The 18,798-nt window shown below is 41.2% G+C and overlaps 1 protein-coding gene across 2 annotated transcripts in view; it reads left to right on the forward strand.

Annotated features, from left to right (window-relative positions):
• Nucleotides 1–1,327: 1,327 nt before the first annotated feature.
• Nucleotides 1,328–18,798, forward strand: part of TET1 (tet methylcytosine dioxygenase 1) — a 69,962-nt gene continuing 52,491 nt past the window's right edge. Inside the window, exons 1-2 of one of the 2 annotated variants that reach the window (XM_062000789.1) lie at nt 1,328–3,281; nt 10,372–10,422. In XM_062000789.1, the coding sequence (XP_061856773.1) occupies nt 1,350–3,281; nt 10,372–10,422 (1,983 nt within the window). In that variant the 5' untranslated portion in view covers nt 1,328–1,349. Of the gene's footprint in view, nt 3,282–10,103; nt 10,282–10,371; nt 10,423–18,798 lie in introns of those variants that run through there. The other variant, XM_062000788.1, reaches the window with a different exon arrangement.

Raw genomic sequence — 18,798 nt, forward strand, 5'->3', positions numbered from 1 at the left:
TTTCTACAGCCTTTAGAAGCCAGGATTTCCCTTTTAAAAATTTCCTTTAGAGGTCAGGAATTTTGACATTATCCCCATGCTTTTTGTTCTTCCTTTTCTTTCCCTCTTCCCATCCATGAGGGGCAGGTGGCCTGTAGGTGACTTGAATTGGGCTTAAGGGGATCAAAGGAACAATGATGAAACCATCTTCCTACCTGAGACTGCAGAGTTTCTCATTCTGCCTGCTTGCATTTCTGGGATGCCCTTGTCTACCCTTCTGATCTATTCAAACAGCTAAATTAAGCAAAGAAAGCCTTCCACAGATACTTAAAAGCACCACATACTTAAAAACTGTGTACTTATGATAGTAGCTTTACATTTAAAAAGAATCCCAACCCACTTGAAGAAATTTGATTTTGGAGCAAGAAGAATTTGTTGTATCTTCTGAGCTGACTGCATTATATTTGGAGAATTGGGAGACTTCTGCATCGTGGTTGTATTGAGAAACAAAAGCTTTGGACAAATGTGTGGTATTTTGTTGAAGGCAAATATGTTAGTTATCATGATGATGAAACAGAGGTGACTGCCTGCATAATACACTTGATACAGAATCAAGGCTTGCAATGTAACACAATGTGCTGGTGTGTTATTCCAGGAGATAACATTTGGAAAGGCAATTCTTCCCCAATTTGGTTCCCCTGTGAGTATCACAAGTTAGATGTCTTTGGGGAGCTGGTTACTTCTCCTGTTTTACCTGGGATTGTACCATGGCTGGCAGCTGACGGATAATAAAAGAACAAGAGGTGCCCTGGTGTGTACACACATAACCTCAGCTTTGGCTTTTTTCACTGGATGTCTTTACAGTGATAGAGCCACCATTGAACAAAGCTATGGATACAAAAGTTCCCTATTCTTATTCAAGGGAAAGAGTGGTTAATGAACTATTAATAAGATTGAGAAAAATCAGACTTCTGAGAACTGACATAAATGGGTAAATAAATGATGTTGCCTGATCATTTGAGCTCTGTTTGCTTCTTAGTTTGTGTTACAGGCATTTAGGCAAGCATTCCATTTTGCAGCATGCTACTGTTTTCAAAGTTTTTCTGTTAATTGAATGTCTTGTCCCATATCAGCATTTCTAATTCTACTTGTGTATTTTCAAATATTAAAAATGGTCAGTTTAATGTGTTAATTAACCCTTCATTAATTAGAATTTTATTAATGCTGGCTTGTATCTTCTATTTCAGAGTTAATGCTGTATTGGCACAGAGAGCAGCAATGGGAGTGCACAGATTTCTACTGAAAACTTCCCTCAAGAGCTCATGATTTTTTTCCATTTCTCCTCTTAACATTTCTACTGCTCCGCAGACATGGCTCACCACGCAAGGCCTTCCAGATTAGTCAAAAAGGAAGAGTTAGGCAAAAGGAAAACTAACCAGGGCAAAAAGAAATCTAGCCAAGTGAGAAAGAAAACGGCAAAGGCTTCTGCAAAAGCCATTAGTTCTGGAAAAGGCAAAAAGCCAGCACAAGAGAAAGATGTTAAGAAAAAACAGCAAGAAAAGAAACCAATCATGAGCTCTTCAGGTAGATTTCTCAGGAGCAGCGTAACCAGAACTTTGTCTGGAGCATCTTGGGTGAGTTTGGAGAAAGCTGACAATATTCTCTTTCATAGCCAGGATTCTTTCAACATCAATGGCTTTACAATGTCACTCCGTAACCGATCATTCTCCCGTAGATTGACCCAAACTCCAGCAATTACAAAACCCAAGAAAGCTGTGGCACAAAAAAGGCTAGAAGCAAAGGAGAAACAGGAACAAGAAGCCCTGGCAGCAGTAGAAGAAAAAACAATTGAAGCAGGCGAAAGGGGGTTGAAACAAGATTTAGCACAAAATGAGTTAGCTCCTCTGCCTGTAGAAGGTGCTTCCTGTAGTGCAGGTGAAGAACCTGCTACTACATGCGCCAGTCAAGACAGAGGGGTAGAAGTACCTGAAACAAATGACTCCATTCCAAGCAGTCAGGTAACTGATGACAATACAGAAGCTTCAGAGGTGAAGTGCAAGCGTGAGGACCCGCCCTGTGAGCAGACACCCAGCCATCTCGATACCAGCAGTTTGTCTGAAGCGCTGGTTGAGAACGCTGCGCTTGTACTTCCATCTTCCCCTTCTGACTCCATAATCACCTCTGAATCACACTTGAAGGTGTGTGCAGAGACTACCTTCGATCTGGTGCCTAACAGTGAAGAACCTGACTCTAGTTCTGTCGATACCTCAGACCTCAGCTCAGCAGTATTGTTAGATGAGTCGGTCCCACTTGCCAAATCCCACACTGAAGCAGAGTCGGACCTGGTGCTACCTAGCAAAGAACAAGATTCAAGTTCTGCACCTATAGTTACCTCTGAGTTTAACTCACAAGAACACTTATTAGAAGATGTAAGCTCACTTGCAGAGTCCTGCTTGAAGGCAGGCTGGGATTTAGAGCCTGAGAGTAAAGACATTGGTTCAAATTCCAGCTCTGTGACTGCCACTGAATCAAATTCACTTTCACTTTTTGAAGGTGCAAGCTCATTTGCAGAATCTCCCACGAAACTGGTTGTGGATTTTGTACCTGTTCACCAGGAACTTGGCTCAAATTTGGATTTGAACTGTACAAGAGAGAATTCAGAATCTGACTCAAAAAACATATTTACAGGATGTGAACCAGTTTCTGATACCTCTTTAAACAATATTGAAGTGGAGGACCTTGAGCAGCTTGTTAAATGTATCAATGCAGAGACATTAATTTTGAATTCAAGTTACATCCCCATTTTATCTCCAGATTTCGAAAAAAGCACAGTTGATAAAATCTCTGGTGAGAGTTCTGGACAATTCTATGAACGTTTTGTTTCAGAGTTGCCTTCAAGCATGGAAATCACTGCTCTTGCCTCAGAAAAAGCCATAAATGCAGATTTGCCAGCTGACTCAAGACTGCAGCATAATGATTATTCATCACAGCTGGGAAGTGTCGGAGTAAGCTTGAATTTGGTTCAGGGCAACGTGAGCAACAGCACTGAAGCAGTTGAGGCCTCAGGGCCATCCTCTCTTAAAAATCCATCTGGTAATTGTCCTGTTCCATATTCATCTCTAGTCCCTGTTCTAGAGAAAAAGAAGCGAAGGCGTTGTGGCGTCTGTGAGCCCTGTCTGCGGAAAACAAATTGTGAAGAATGCAGCTGTTGCAGGAAACGAAAAACTAGTCACCGGATTTGTAAAAAGAGAAAATGTGAAGAACTGAAAAAGCCGCCACCACCAGTTGCGCCTCCTTCTGAGGTAAGCCAAGGAAGCTGCACATTCACTCACTCCCAAAGCTTGAGGTAGCATTAGAATTCTGCAAAGGGAAACGCCGGTCACTGCACAGCTTTAGAGAGTTTAGGGTTACTGTTGGAGCCAACGGGTTGGATAGTAACTTTCTCTTGTCATCTGTAGAAGTGTAGATTCAAGTGAGCTGGAGTTATTCTTGTTCCCGCTGTGTAAGTGCATGAAAGCAGAGGTAAGGATAGCTTTAACTCCGTGTTCCAGATATTGGCATATTGGCCAAAACAATAAGTTAATTGATAGCATGAAGGGATGAGAGAGATTTTTAAGTGCAAAATGTGGGGAGGGGGATAGAATTAGGGATAGTCTTAGGAGACTGTGAATTACTAGGGAGAGTGCCTGTATTTCAAAATACTGAAGGTTAAGAAGCAAAGGAAGATAGGCTAAATGCTCCTTAATTCAGTTAAGGTAATTTGATTGTGATGACAGATTTAGTGGAAATAAATCTGTAAACTTCAGGACCAAAGTGTAGCAGCATTTTCCCCTTTCACATCTCTCTGCCTTTCTAATTGTCTATTCTGTTTCTCTCATTTCACTTCTCCTGCCCGCCTGCCTTTGTCTTTTACCACATTTCCCACTCATACTTTCTTTCTCTGTGTTTCTTACTCATTTTTTTCTGATCCATCAGCCTTTCATAACCCAGGTCATAACTTTTGGAACAAAGAGGAGGGGAAAAGACAGTCTGTATGCCCCCTGTGATAACAACACTGAACTTCTGAGAGATTTCAGTTCAAGATCAGGCTTTAAATCAGGTAAGTAGAGAGTTGAACATACATTTCCCACATCCCAGCTTAATTCCCTGACCTTTAAGCTGCAGAATTAGCCTCTGTGCCGCCATGTCCTGCTGGAAGTGTTCTGCTTCATATAACGCTATAGTGCCTGAGCCATGCAGGGGAGGACACTGTCTTGGTAGTTAAGTCACTGGGACATTTGCCTTGGGATGTGGGAAACTGAGGTTCAAATCTCTGCATCAGTATGTACTCTGGACCAGTTCACTCTGGGGAGAACACACCTGCAAAACCTTCCTTGAGAGCAGTTTCATTACAAGTGGTGTGTTCTTACAGCAGGTAGACTTTTCTGTCAGCTATGGAGGTCTTGGGAGGCCTTTGGTTTTCACTGCTCTGTCCTGTGCTTACCATGGTCTGCAGAGAAGTCTCTGTCATAGGGAAAGGCCTGTAGCAGTGAGGGAATGTGATATAGTCCCCTTTATGGGTGAAGTATGTTTTAAGTCATGTTTAGGGAAGTAGGTTTAAACAGCCTGGCTCAGAGTTCATTCTGAAACATCTTTGTATCTCAACTGCTCCAATCAAAACAAAAATGAGGGGAGGGGAAGCTATGAAGTGATTTTAGATATATATTAAAACAATAAAGGTGATAGAGACTCATCCTGAGTTTTTGCAGCAAAAGAGTAGTGCCGTTACATCCTTTCATATATTTAGTCATTGGGATTGAAGAAATTAATGCACAAGAATTGGTGGAGTTGAGGTAGGAAGTGATCTAAAAGCCATGTTTTAAACAGGGGTTTGGCAGGGTGGGTGAAAGGAAGCACTTCAGCCTTTCTGTCAACCTTTGTTTTCCAGGCTAAACACACTTCTTGTTACTCAGACTGACCTTCTCCTTGCAGATTAGCTTTGCCCATTCACCTTTGTCCTCTTTGGGCACTCCTTTTGCTTTCTTTATGAGAGATTCCTTGGTTTTATTCTGTTCTTTGGGAGCTTTTTTTTTTTTGTGTACTTTTATTAAACTGGTTGCCTTTGTCCAATGTATTTAGAGCTGCATCAGAGCCTGCTTTCATTTCTTGTTAAATTTTGTATGAAGTTTCAGAGTACTGTGTGGAGGAAGTGAAGGATGCCTGACATTTAAGAAGATGTCAGTTGTTTTCTTATAAAATTGTATTTGAATGAAACCTGGTGTCTTTTCACATGTTCCTAGAAGCAAGCCTTGCTCTAGTTATCTCTAGAAACTGTGCAATGAGAAAATGAGTGGAAAGTATTTCTATAACATAGATATGTTACCAGAGCTCATTAAAGATGTTGAGACACAGAGGGAGGTGGTAGGAGATGGAAGACACTACATAACTCTGATTGCTATCCTTTAGGTAAGTTTATAGCACTCTGTAAGGGAATCACCTTGTGTTTTCCCAAACTGGTAGGACTGGGACTGCAAGATGTGGGACTTCTATGACAGTAATGTGTTTCAAATAGAGGACAGCTGGACAAAAACCAAAACTGTAGGTCTCTGTCTATGGTATGGAAAGTGAAGATAATAATTGAGAGAAATTGAAGTTGGCATCAGTGCATTCCTTGTTCAAAAGTTATGCATCTCTCGTGTTGGTGGAATGTAAGCGTTTTTGGGGGATGATTCATTGGAAGGAAGGTATAAATACGTGACATGTTCTGCATGAGCATAGTTTAAAACTTGGTATTTTGCTTTAAAGGGAATTATCTCTTCTCATTTTAACTAAACAATGCAAAACTCACAATGAGGTCAGCGTGAGCTCTGTACATTAAATGGCTGTAGGATAGCCAGGGCAGGGGGTGGCAGTCTGTGTGTGTTGTTTAAAAATTAGGAAGCTTTTGTTTTCCTTAAGAACTTATGTGGATTTACTGCTATAAGGAGTAAGATCTGGCTGGTAGAAGCTGTGAATGTAGACTGAAGTGCACATTCCAACACACGTGCCCATGTGTGCACAAGCATTCAACCCTCAGTGAGTATCAGTTGCATGTTTGGAGCTATTAGTTACATTACTGCTATTTTCATGAATTCACACATAATCCAGATAAAGATTTGAAAAATATCACTTAAAAAAATAACATCCACGTAAACCTTCAGTGATACTTTAGCTTGGTAGATGTAATGGGTTTTGCAGGGATAAGACATCATGAAAGTCTGGATAAAGCATTGTGGGCTCCATAGCCCCTGCGTGTTGCAATATCTGTCTATGTAATGCCCCTCTTCTTGAGGGATTCATGCTCTTGGCTCCTTGATTAGGTCTTGATAAAGAAAAAGTTATTAAAAAAAAGTTTTGCTTACTATATTTTTTAACAGAGCAGCCCAGTAAATTAAAAAAGAAAACAAAAAAGTAAGCAAGCTTTGAAAAGAAGAGGAAAAATGCTTTATATTGGGTTAATGTCCCTGTCAGAATGAGTAATACAGGAACACTTCACAGTAAAAAGGGGATTTGACAAGTTTATGTACATGAGAATGTGATGCTTCCATGTTTTTGTCTTGTCTTTCACAGACTGTGGAGGCTATTTCACAGCCATTTTCTACCAAAAAAGCAGAGTTCATTTGAAGAAGGGGTCTGCTTTGCTGTCACTGCATCATCACTCATGTTGAGGCTGTCAGGATGCATTGCAAGATTTCATAGGCATCAAAATGAGCACATAGATGGGGAAGGTGAACCTGCTTCTGCAGGGGGGTTGGACTAGATGATCTCTAAAGGTCCCTTCCAACCCCTACCATTCTATGATTCTAAGGTGGTCCGTTGTCTATTTTCTCTTTGGAAAAAGTATTCCCATTTTGCATGGGTGGGTGTTGCAGATGTAGCAGCATACACTTTATACAAATGCTGCCTTCTGGGCACTTGCAGTCATCAGCTGAGCCTTGCATGGAGTGCTGGGCTGGGCTCTGGCTGGGCAGGTGGATTTGGGTCCCGTCAGGCTCCCAGCTGGCCAGCCCTTTTCTAGGTGTAGCTCCTGCCCTGGCCCTGGCCTGAAGCTCAGCAGTTTCAGCTACTAAGATGAACTTGCAGGATTACTACCAGAACTTCCCCCTCACCTGAAAGACCAGAATCATACAGGGCTGCTGCAAAACTGGTGGCTATGGGAAGCCTTAATATCCAAAGGCTACTCTCTACAAGGCTTGCCAAAGCACCTGCATTTTACGGCCCTACCTGGGCAGGGAGCCCTCTTGAGCTGAAGGCATCTGCCAGCGATGTTAGCAATAGCTATGCTATTAGTTTGTAATAGGCAATGGACCACGTTGCATTTAGGGGGACCTGGAGTCAACAAGCCAGGGGAAAAAAATCCAGTCACTGAGTGCAAGTTCACCGGGTTGACCCAAGTGTCTTGAGACATCTTATTTAATAGCTGCAATCTTGAGTACCATGGAAATATTCAATGACAATAAGGGCCTACTTGCATGTGGGTTTTTAACATGCTGCCGAAAACCCAGATATATTTAAAAAGGATGCTGCAATTAGAGTTGGTTGGGAACTTTCCAGTAAGCCATTCCCTGAATGGAAAATACTGATTTAACAGGAAGCTTTCACAGCTACTATCTGACTTGATCTATTTTGAGGGGAAAGTTTCTCAAGGTTCCAAATGAAATTTCTGCTTAAAACTTAAAAAGGAGGAGATCGTTGTTAGAACAGCTTGGTGGTTAGGGCTTTCTGCCTGATGCACACCAGGGGCTTGAACTTTTGTCTCCCATATCCCATCTGTCTCTTCTTGAATTTTTGAAAGTTTGCTCTGCTTTGGAACTCAGCCAAGTGTCAAAATCTAAAAAAAAAGAAAAGCAAAATGGAATTCTTGTTTTCTAGCCAGACCCAGTTATAATCAAGAAATTTCGACTTTGTGGTATTTATTTTACAATGGACTCCAGAAATATTTAAGCCAGATAAATTTTAAAATGAGTGCACATAAACCCACTCCTCTCAAATATGATACTTGAGAATTTTGTAAGGGGATAGCACCTGGGCTGCAAGAGTTTGGTAATGGTGGCAGAGAGGAGCAAAGCTGTGTGCAGCCTGCCCCTTGGATGTGGGGCTGGGATTTGGAGTAGTGCAGGTGACTTTTTTCATGTGTGCTCTGTGGGTGTGTGAAATAATTGCAACTCAATGAAATCTCTCTGATACTGGGTGTGGACTGTAATGCAGTCTAAATTACAGGGAGGTGGGTTGGTTTGGGGTTTAGTTATTTTTGGAGGATGTGTTTTAAAAGTTGCCTCTTCAATGCTCCTTATTTTCTGTGCCAGTTCTTACAGCTTTTACAGAGAATGTTTTATTTGAAGAGATTTCTTTCCTTTGTGCATGAGGATGCATCCTAACAGCAGGGGAAACTGCCTAATGAGGAACCGAGAAATTGCTGCCTAAGTGCTGTCCAGTGCATGCAACAAATCGGGGTCTGCATCAGAATACTGGGTCTATGTTTCTAAGCAATCAAAAGACATTTTTTGGGGTTTTTTCCTTCCTTTGTTTTGTTTTGTTTGTTTTCTGGACCATAAAGCACCTTAAATAGCCAAAACTGCAACAAAGAATAAGATCACTGATTGCATGTACCTCTCCTGCTTTTATTATGCTTGAAAGACCCTTGCAGACTTGTGGTATTTTGGGAGAGCATTACAAATCGTGTTTATTTTACCTGATGCTAAATCCTATTTAATACAGTACTCTGGTGCAGCAAATGAGGAGCTTAAATACAAAGTAGCATCAGGCAACAAAAAAAGGGCAACAGTTTTCCCTGGCTTTATTGGTGTGCTTCAAAATTGTGTGTCCACATCTGAGCATTTACTCAACTGAGTTGCATCAATGATCAGACTTGCATTTTAGCAGTGTATAAGGAAAGCAGTTTTAAATTGTGGTCTGTAGCTGCTGAGAAGAGGTTATTAACAGGTTTTGGGGTTTTTTTCTTGTGTAGTACGTAAGTCCAGGGCTTTCTGCTTTGGATGTCAACTGCAAATTGTTTCAGTAAGTGACTAGTGATGTGTTAGATACATTGTTATTTGCTTGTTGTCCATGGTTAGTCTGTGTGATACATTAGAACTCGATGTGAAAACTTGGTGGTGAAGTTGTGACCCCTTCCATCCTTCTTCAATCCGTGAGAACATTTTAAGCAAGTGATATGGGAAGAGAATTGTACTTTATGTTTATATGGTAGCCTGTTCATCATCTTGTTTGCAGCAGGTGCCTTGTGAGGTGCTATAGGAATAGATGAAAATGGAGCCTTGCCCTTGCAGCGGAGCTGTGTGAGTTGTGTGCAGCAGCCTATGATGGGCTGGCAGCAGCGTCCGTGCCGGCCTGTTGCTGGTTGAATCCAGTGAGTGCTGGACTCCTGCTGCTGGGCAGAGTTTTGGGAGGGGGCAGGTGCCGTGAAGCCCTTGACTCTGGCTTCCTCCTGGTGAGGAGCAATATTTGCTCTTTCCGGGATGAGTCAGGGTGTTTGTGGTATTGTTACCAGAGCAGAGCCCACCCCAGCCCCACGACTGACGCTGGTGCTGACGCCTGATCCCGTCCAGCGCTGCTTCGCAGCCCAGTGCCCGCCTGCCTGTGCACGTGCGTGTGCGGAGGCGCGTGCGCATGCGCCTGCCGGTGTGCGGGTGCGCGGAGGCACGCGTGCGGGTGCGCGGGGCCCGTGTCCTCGCCTGACCCCGCGGGCAGCAGCCCCTGAGCTGCCCAGAGATCCTCGGCGGCGCCGCGCGCGCGCGCGTGGGGGCTCCCCGCCACCGCCTCGGCCATGCCCGCGCCTGTGCGCGCGCGCGGCGCCGGCTCCGCGTCCGCACGCGCGGGGAGTCCGGGCCGCCTCTTGCGGGCCGCCGCGGCGGCGCCCGCACAGGAGACCCTTTGTTTGGGCAGGGCCCGCGCGAGCGCGGGAGGAGGCCGGGGGCGCGGTGCGGCGGCGGGAGAGGGGGGCGCTGCGGCGCGCGGCTGCCCCGTCGGCTGCGGCCGGCCGCGCTGGGGGCGCGCGCTGGGGGGGGCGGGGCGGGGCGCGCGCCGCGGAGCCGCACGAGGCTCGCGCCCGCGACGCCGCCCGGAGGAGGGCGCCGCTGCGGCAGGAAGCAAGATGGCCGCCTCGTGGGCGCCGCTGTGAGGAATGCGGGGCACCAGCGAGGCCGGCTCCGGGGGGGCGGCGGCGGGGCCTCTCCCCTCGGCCCTCTGCGGCGTCGCCGTGTGCCGCGGTGGGCCCGCGTAGAGCCGCCGTCAGCCCGCTCAAGTGCCGCATGTAAAGCATTCTGGGTATTCAAGAGATATTGCAGTTCGATAATAAAATCGGAGGGGGTCTGCCTTTGTGACCACAACTTATTCTGCAATTTGATGTTTTTTTAGGTTCTAACTGAAAACAAAAGGCCTCAGAGGAGGAAGCAAAGAGTTTTAAAGGTAACCGATGATTGCTTTGATATTTATCCCCTCCCGTTTTAAGCGGCGTTTTCTTGTCATATCGATTGGGAGACCAAAGGGTTAACTTGTGGGAAGCGACGCTTTCCAGCTATTCAGGAGATTAGCTAATTTTAAAAGCACAGAACATGCAGAACATGTTCTTTCTTCCTTTCTTTCTTTTTTTGTCTTTTTTTCTCTCCTCCTTTCTCTCCAGCATGGTGTAGACATGTTTGAACCTTTCTGCACAAGTCTGTGGACCAAAAGTTTGCTTTGCATTGCATTGAAGATGTGCTTTAATTTTCTCTATTCCTAGTTTCATACTTCCAAACATAACAGTTGAATGTTGGGGGAGGGGGGTGGGTTTAGCATACAGATTTTATGGCATCTGATAATGTGAGAAGTCAGTGTTATAGTGCAAAGACAATTAACGAAAGTGGAAATTTTATGCTCATGTGACTGTAGTTTTGATCTTTTTTTTTTTCTTTAAACTTTAGAACACCTCAAGTGAAACTAAAAATTCTGTAAACTTAGAGTTTCACGTGGCAACACCTTTCTTCAAGGTTTCTAAGAGCACTGTCTTTAATGATAAAATATTGGTGTTTCAAATAGAAATGTTTTATTTTTCATAACAAAATACAGACTTGCTATATTCATAGCTAATATTTTCTAAAAAGAAAAGAAAGAAATGTACCAGGTAGCACATCTATATTGAGGCTTTCAATTAGCCTGTGGAATAGTTTGAATAAAAAGAAGTCATTAACTCTGTTGTTGCAAATTAATATGTGGTAGTAGGGATGGAAGATGAAGCTGAGAAAAAAGAGAAAATAGTTCCTTTGTAGAACTATTTTTTTTATACCAGCTAAATGTAACAAAAGATAAAAGCATTATTTCAGTACATTAACGTTTCAGAAGTTATTTATCAGAATGGGTTTGATAAATGCTGAATGTCAGTACTGTATTTTTATTTTCATCTATCTCATTTCTTACCAGTTTTGTCTACACTGTTACACTTTACAGAAGCTTGCTTAAAGAAGTATTTAGTTTTGTAAGACAAAGCAAAGTTAGAAGTTGAGATTAAGGATCAAATAACCTTATTTGACTTGCAAGCATATCCAACCTTGCAAACCTCCTCCATGTATGCTAATTTTGATCATACAACACTAGCAAGTGCTTTTTTTCTCTTTCATTAAGTGCGTTTAACTATTAGTATTTTTCATTAAGTTATGAGTGTACTTTTACATACTCATTTTAGTTACTACTGCTCTTGTAGCAGAGAGCTTAGGTATAGGGAAAACTTTAGTATTTGTTCATGCTGTGCTTTGTGCAGTTGACAGTAGTGTGCAAAATAAGGACTGTTTGTAAATGAGTCATTCAGCTTTGTAATGAGTGATTGGTATGACATGTTTTGTCAAAGTCTGAAAAACCTTGGTTTTTTTGGTGGTAGTCAGATATGTTGAATTTGGCATTGGTCTGCAGTAGGGATTTATAGTGGGTCTCCAAATTTTTCTCTTTTGAGTTAAATTTTGCCACTCGTTCTGATTCAATGGCAAGGCAGGTTGCTATGTACTATGATGCTGTTATTCCTCTTCTTTCCAGAAAGCCTTCTTCAGAATTTTTTTTTTCCTTGTGTCTTCAGTGGAAAGGCTTGTCTGTTTTCATATGTGCATTAGTCATTGGACTTAGGTTTATTTCTGGTTTGACTTTTCCTGTGCTGAATTGATTCTGCAGCATTTCTTTTTAGGTGCTATTCTTTGTGTTTTCTGGTATTTGTTTTGTGGTGCTGAAGTGTATTCGCTAGGAGTTTATTCACTTGTGTGCCAAATAAGGCATAGTGCTCCTGAAGGCATCTTCAGAAAGGTCTGGCTTGAGGTTGGTGGGGTTTTCCATTGTTTTTTGCAAGGCAGTATAGAGGATGGTCATCTTAAGTTAGGTTTCATTTCTCTATAAACTTGGAAGAAGCTACATAATTTCTAAAAATGCACTTGTAAAAAAGTCTGCAAATTCTGGTATATGACTGCCTCTAACCTGGCTTCTGACATTGGTGGGACTGCTCTGTAAGGAGCTATTGTAACTATTGAGTTGGAACTTTATCCATTAACAATCAATAGTGATCAAGGGCACCTGACCAGTGCCATTTAGAAAAAAAAGTTTCCTTTTTTCTTTGTATTTTGCTTCAGTGGATATTGTAAAATGGAAGAGCTGTAGTACTCTTTTCCAATAATACATGGAGTTAGTATCTGTGTAATCTTCCTAAGTTTTATAGATGCACATTTATGTACTTGGAGGTCTAGTGCTGTTCTAATTGTGCTTCTTAGTAGCAGCATCTTTAGGAATTCTTTTGTACAGGGTGAAATAAGCAACGCTTCCCTGTTGGAAACAGGTTAGACAGATGTAAACATTAAGTGTAAATGTGACACTATTACACTGCACCTTTCATTTTCTATTGGTCATTTTCCACACTTGTGTTTTAGTGCTCCTTTCTGGTTATTGTAGGAAGAGTCACTTAGGAAATTCTTCTGTGCCATAAATACTGTATTAGGTTCTCCATGTTTATTTTGAAAGAACATCTGAAATATTCATCACTTCTAGCAAGCATTGAAGAAAGAGTCTTTGTGAGTTCATAGTAATGGATACTAAGGAAGGAATATACTTATGGGTTTTGTTACCCTTCATATTGTGTGTTTTCCTTGGTTAAGCAGACAACTCTTTAATTTTATTCCTGAAGATGGAAAGTCATTTTAGAAGGGATTCATACTTAAAAACTTATTCATCTGCATTTCAAAAGGCGTATTACACACCCTCCTTCACATATTATCATTTTCCTTTTAGCCACTTAGCAGCATTCTCACTCAGTTTGGGCAGTACAGTACACCTCTCCTTAGTAGTGGGGAAACATTTGCAGTCACAGACAAGTTTATTAACAGAAGTCAGAAGAATAGGACAGTTGAACATGGCATCATGTTGTCAGGGAGATCTATGCTTATCAAGCATAGGCAGCAGTGGCACCGGTAAAGAAACCTCCCACTGATTAAGATACAGCTGATGAAGAGGTGCAGTCCTTTCTACTAGGTTTTGTGGAGCCAAGGCTGCCATTTGAATAGCTGCAGATGTTTGCTGCATTGGTGGAGACTTGAAAATAAATTTAAAAAAAAGGAAAAAAAAAAGACAAGAAAAAGGGAGGGGAGAGACTGGGGGAGAGATCCAGAATGATATATGCAGTGCTAAGTGAGTATTATAACTGAGTGCACATTCTTTGTTCTCTGACTGATTCTGTTTGCGTGTTTATGCGTAAACACTGTAATGGTAATCCTGTGTGTGCCAGGAAAGTGCCAGCAATGCCTGCTAAACTCTGTGAAATCCATTCAGTTTAAGCCAAGCCAAAAGCCAGAGATGACTCAGTATCTAGAGCTTTTGGTTTGTTTATAAACATAATATTAGGAACCAGTAAAAATTTAATTCCCATCAAAGCTATAAATACATACTCGAGCACTGTCTTAGTTTTTCTCTTCCACGTGTTGAAAGCATAGTTTTTCTTATAAAAAACAACTTCAGAATATAGAGTTGATTTGGCAGACCTGCTGTTGCTCTTTTTATGATGCAGAAATTCAAAATAACTTTTTTTGGTCAAGCCCAAATACATGTTACCAGGAGTTAAAGTAGCTGCTATTATTCATGATAATGCTTTGAGTGAGCATGGATTGAACCGGTTTTGAACACTTATTCTAAATTATGATCTGCATTTTTAGTGCAAAATATCTGCCAAAATATTTAGCTGGAAGAAATCAGATTTTATTACTTTTTTCCTCTCTCTTTAAAATAAGATACGAGCAAGTCAATGGATGGAATTGCACTGCAGTGGAATTTTACAGAGGAAAAAGACAGAATGGTGTAATACAGATTGGAAAGGATATTGTCCAGAAAATACTTACCTTATTCTTTGTGGTTTTCTAAAGGACCTTTATCACCTTGGAATGTATTCCTTCAGTAAACAGCAATTAAAATTGCCTTGAGTACTGGTTGAAAGTGTCTGCCTCTTTCTTATGTTCATTTTTGCTCCCTTTTTTTGATGGGCAAAGCTTACTTTTGGTATGTGAGTGGCCTACACAAATTCATTAACTTTATTTTTAACCTTAGCTGTTAACACTTTACAAAAATCAAGATGTCCTTTTGTGAAAGAAACGTTCTTCTAATTTTGACCTTTTTGAAGCTGGATATGTGTCTGTCTAAAGGGGACATTTTCTGGAGAGATAACATTGCTCTTGAGAGGCACATGCATTTCACTTGATGTGAACTGGCAGGACTGTGGCTGTAATTTAGTAGCACACTTCCATGCACAGCCTTTCCAGCACTTCCACATGAATGCACTTGTATGAACATATGAAGCACTTCCATATTTTGTTTGTACAGTACTACTAACACTACTCATGTATGTAGATATTTTTTGAATGAAGCCCTTAACAACGAAGGCCTTTGTAAATGGTCTGTAAATTATTAATCTTACTCTAGTAATTTTCTAATCCTTACTTTTTCCAGCTAGTTATTGGAGGAGTTGAAGCCTGTTCCTTGTGAACTTTTTCCTGTGATGCAGGGTGAGCTGGATAGGATACAGGGATGCTTACCTTGCCTTGCCCACACCCTGTTCCTGCAGAGCTCCCTTACTTCAGCGGTACTCTGTCCCATCCATCTCCCCCTCAGGACTCCTGCACAGCTTGCTCAGCAGCACCGTTGTGCTACTTTCCCCCTACAACCCAACTCCCCTAAATGGTGAGGGAAGGAATGGACACTGTCCTTTGAGAGGAGGAGAGTGAAGAGTAAGATTTTCTGATTTAGCTCACTCGTCGCTGTAGCAGAGTGGTCATGAGGATAGTGGCGGGAGCAGAGGCACAATGAGGCTGGGAAGTGTTTAGTGAGGCCAGGCTGAAGTTAGTGATTACAGTAATTTTTTTTTTTGGGGGGGGGGGTTATTTTGAATCACTATTTGTACATGTTGTCTGTCACTGTGTTTTAATGCAGTGCTGGGGCTTCCACTTCAGTGAATTCAGAGGAGCTTCTTAGAAAGGAAGAAAATGTGTTTGTGATAAAAAAAGTCATGAAACAATCAGCAAAAGGAACATAGTTTGTGGGAAGGAAGGAAATTGTGTGTAGCTGAGGGTCAGATGCATAGGTGTATTGATGCATATTTAAGGAAATCTAGGAAATGCTTTGCAAACAGGCACTGCTTGTTTAGAATCTGGTACCATATTGCTAAGCAAGTTGGTTTATTGCTTTTGATAACTGATGTAGAAGAAAATCAGTGAGTAGCCCCAGACTTACTTAATGGCAGCAGGTTTTCGCTTTTGTAATTTTTAAATTCTTTTTTCCTGCAATGATACTGAGATTTTTATATTTATACAGAATATATTTGACTGTCCTCATTGTCCTGACTTTAATGTTAAGCCCTTTAATAGGTCTGGATTTTTCAAGGCTGTCCTAAAATTTAGTGATTTGTCTTGCCACTTGACTGTGAATTCCTTTTTCAGTTGGTGCTTTGTTGGTGGTGTTTGCATGGTGTTATAATTTACTTGATGTTTTGTAGTAAAATTTCTTGACTTTTCCTAAAATAAAGGTTTTGCAGAACTTGTGAATAAGAGCAAAAATTGAAGTGTTTAAAAATGTAAAGCATTTACTTTTGTACAGATGGTCACCATCTGAGTTCTGCAGTACAAACACCACTGTTTCAGTGCTCCTTCAGAATGTTTCTGTTATCCCAGTGTGTGAGTGGAAGTTTGGACTCCTGTGAAGAGAAAGATACACACACTATAAATTGCATTTTGAGCTCGATTTAAAACTGTAGGTGTGCTGGCTCTGATTGAGACAGAAGAGAGACATCATTTGCCATTTATTTAGTCTTTTTTTTCTTGACAAGAATAAGCAAACATAGTTTGAAAATCCTGAACAGAGATGCAGCCTTGTAGCTTGGTGGCTTAAGTGATCAGTATGACTGGTTTTCTTTCATTTATCTGAATTACCTTTAGGTGTTCCTGTGACACACCTGTCACTGACTTTTCTGTTGCTAAATAATGTTTAGTTACTCCTTTTAGTCTTGTAGCACCTCATCAGCTTTAAACCCAGGTTGGAATATACCCATAATATAGATGGATGTATTGATGACTTGTTGTAATGTGTATTTTGGGATCTGTGCTAACATTTTGGAGTGAGGAGAACATGGGATATATGTGTGCGAGAGGGATGGTTAGTGTTGTATGACCTTAGCAAATCTGATCTGAGAGCAGCTGCTGGCATGTAGCAACCTGTAAATAATATAATTGGCTATATGACAGATGGTTAGACACTTAAAGTGGATCTGAAATTAAGGAGATGAATGTTGTCCCAGTTACATTGTAGGAACTGGAAAGTCATGTTGTTACATTAACAATTCAGACCTTTTACTGAACTGAAACTGCAGGAAAATTATTAACTTCTGTCTGTTTGGTTCACTTAAAATCCACCCAGGCAAGATCATTGTGGTTGCTTGTTCTTGTGCTGAGACATTTTGAGTCTATATCAATTTATTTGGATTAAGCATATTTTTTTTAAATGGATGGAAGAACTTGAATTTGAATTTTCCCATGGATGAAAAGTGCATCAAAACACCTCACAAGGTGCCTAAAAGATTCTCTACTGTGTCCCTCTGCAAAAATGTGTACTGTGGTTCAAGGCCAGACTTTTCTGGCCTTAACTTAAAGTCGTTGAGTCTTCTTATACTTTTGTCTGCTAGAACAAGGAGCCTTCTGTTATCAGCTTTCTTTTCCACATACACTTAGCTGCAGTTTGTGGCTTTTCAATTTTCTTTGGTAATATGCTGAGAGTGAGTAGAGAGTGAACTTGAGGCTTTCACTTCAAGATGTTTCAATCCTTTGTCATTCTCATGGTCCTTCAAGACCTCTCCAGCATATCAATGTCTTGCTTGAATTGAGTATGCCAAAGCTGGATGCTTTATTCCAGGAGCAGGTGCAAAAGTGCCAAGCACAGGATAAAAAGTAACCAGTCTTCCTAATGATATTGTTATTTATGCAACCAAGAATCTCACTAACCCTTTTGGCCGTAAAGTTAGAACAGGATTTTCTGTAGTTACTGTGCAGTTGATTATTGACCATGTTAATGTCCTCCTTAAAGTCATTACTTTCTGAGTTAGAAACCTGTGTTTTGTAAACCAAGTCCCTTATCTTTGTTCCTAGATACCGCAGCTTCACCTTTAGCTCTATTGAAATGTGTGCTTGCAGCTGGCTTGCCAGCTTAATTTAGGAAGCATCATGCCTGATCTTTTAATTATTTCTTATTTTTCTGTCGGTATTAATTCCACTACGCTTTCAGGTCAATGTGAAAAATGTTATATATAGCTGTGATCTCTTCCCTGAAGACCCTGTTACGAGCAGTGTGATGATTCTCTATTTACAGTTAAGGGCCAGGCAGTACTTTCTTAATGCTGTAATGAGGGTTTCATAAGTGTGTAGACCACAAGAGACATTAGCTGGGATGAATAAATTCAAAGGCTGAATTGCTTTCATTTCTGTATTTGAGTTAAGGCGCATCAGTGGAAGGTTGTATTAGGGAATACATATTGCTGCTGTTTGTGTCTTTTTTTTTTCTTTTGTGGCTTAATTGGGTACTGTATTTTCCAGAACTGCCAGTGTCTCTTTGAGTGCTCAGTTTCAGTGTTGAAGACTAATGATTGAGTAATTCAAAACACCAGTAAAAAACAAACCAAACCAAACCCAAAAAGCAAACAAAACAGAAACCACCAAGCAGGGTGCTTATTTATTTGCTTCTGTGGCAGAAAAAGCACTGTAATGTTTGGGTTGTTGATTTTTTTTTCTGAACACATCCACTTTCTGTGTGTCTGTGTAGGAGAATGGGGTGTCCTTCACTCTGTGTATTTTACTCTTGCTTCTGTTTGTAGCTTTTACAACCTAGAGTTCTGGATTGATGGAAACAATAATTTGAGTTTGTGGCTGAGAAGAGCCTATTTCCAAGTAGTAATTTAATAAATACACTTCTCTGGGGGTCACTATTTGAAGCTTTTAGAGCTGGAATTAGTATCCTGTAGCTTTTTATTTTGTTAGTAAGTGCATCCTTTAGGGTCTGATGTAGATCTTCTGTGTAAGCAGTCTCACTGAAGTTGCTACAGAATGTGGGCAGGAGGACCGTGGTGATGATGTAGGAGAGAAAAGGAAGGGAACAAAGATGTTAAGGCTTGAAAGCCATAATGTACTAATTCCTCATGGAAAGACCAGGAACTTTCCTGCTGGGAAGTCTGCCTTGATGTTTGAAGAACATAGCAAAGAGGATAAAAATGTAGATTAAATGGAGGTGAAACTGAGAATGAAAGAGTTAAAC

Source organism: Colius striatus, chromosome 8 (genome assembly GCF_028858725.1).
Source record: "Colius striatus isolate bColStr4 chromosome 8, bColStr4.1.hap1, whole genome shotgun sequence".
In the NCBI taxonomy this organism is placed as follows: domain Eukaryota; kingdom Metazoa; phylum Chordata; class Aves; order Coliiformes; family Coliidae; genus Colius; species Colius striatus.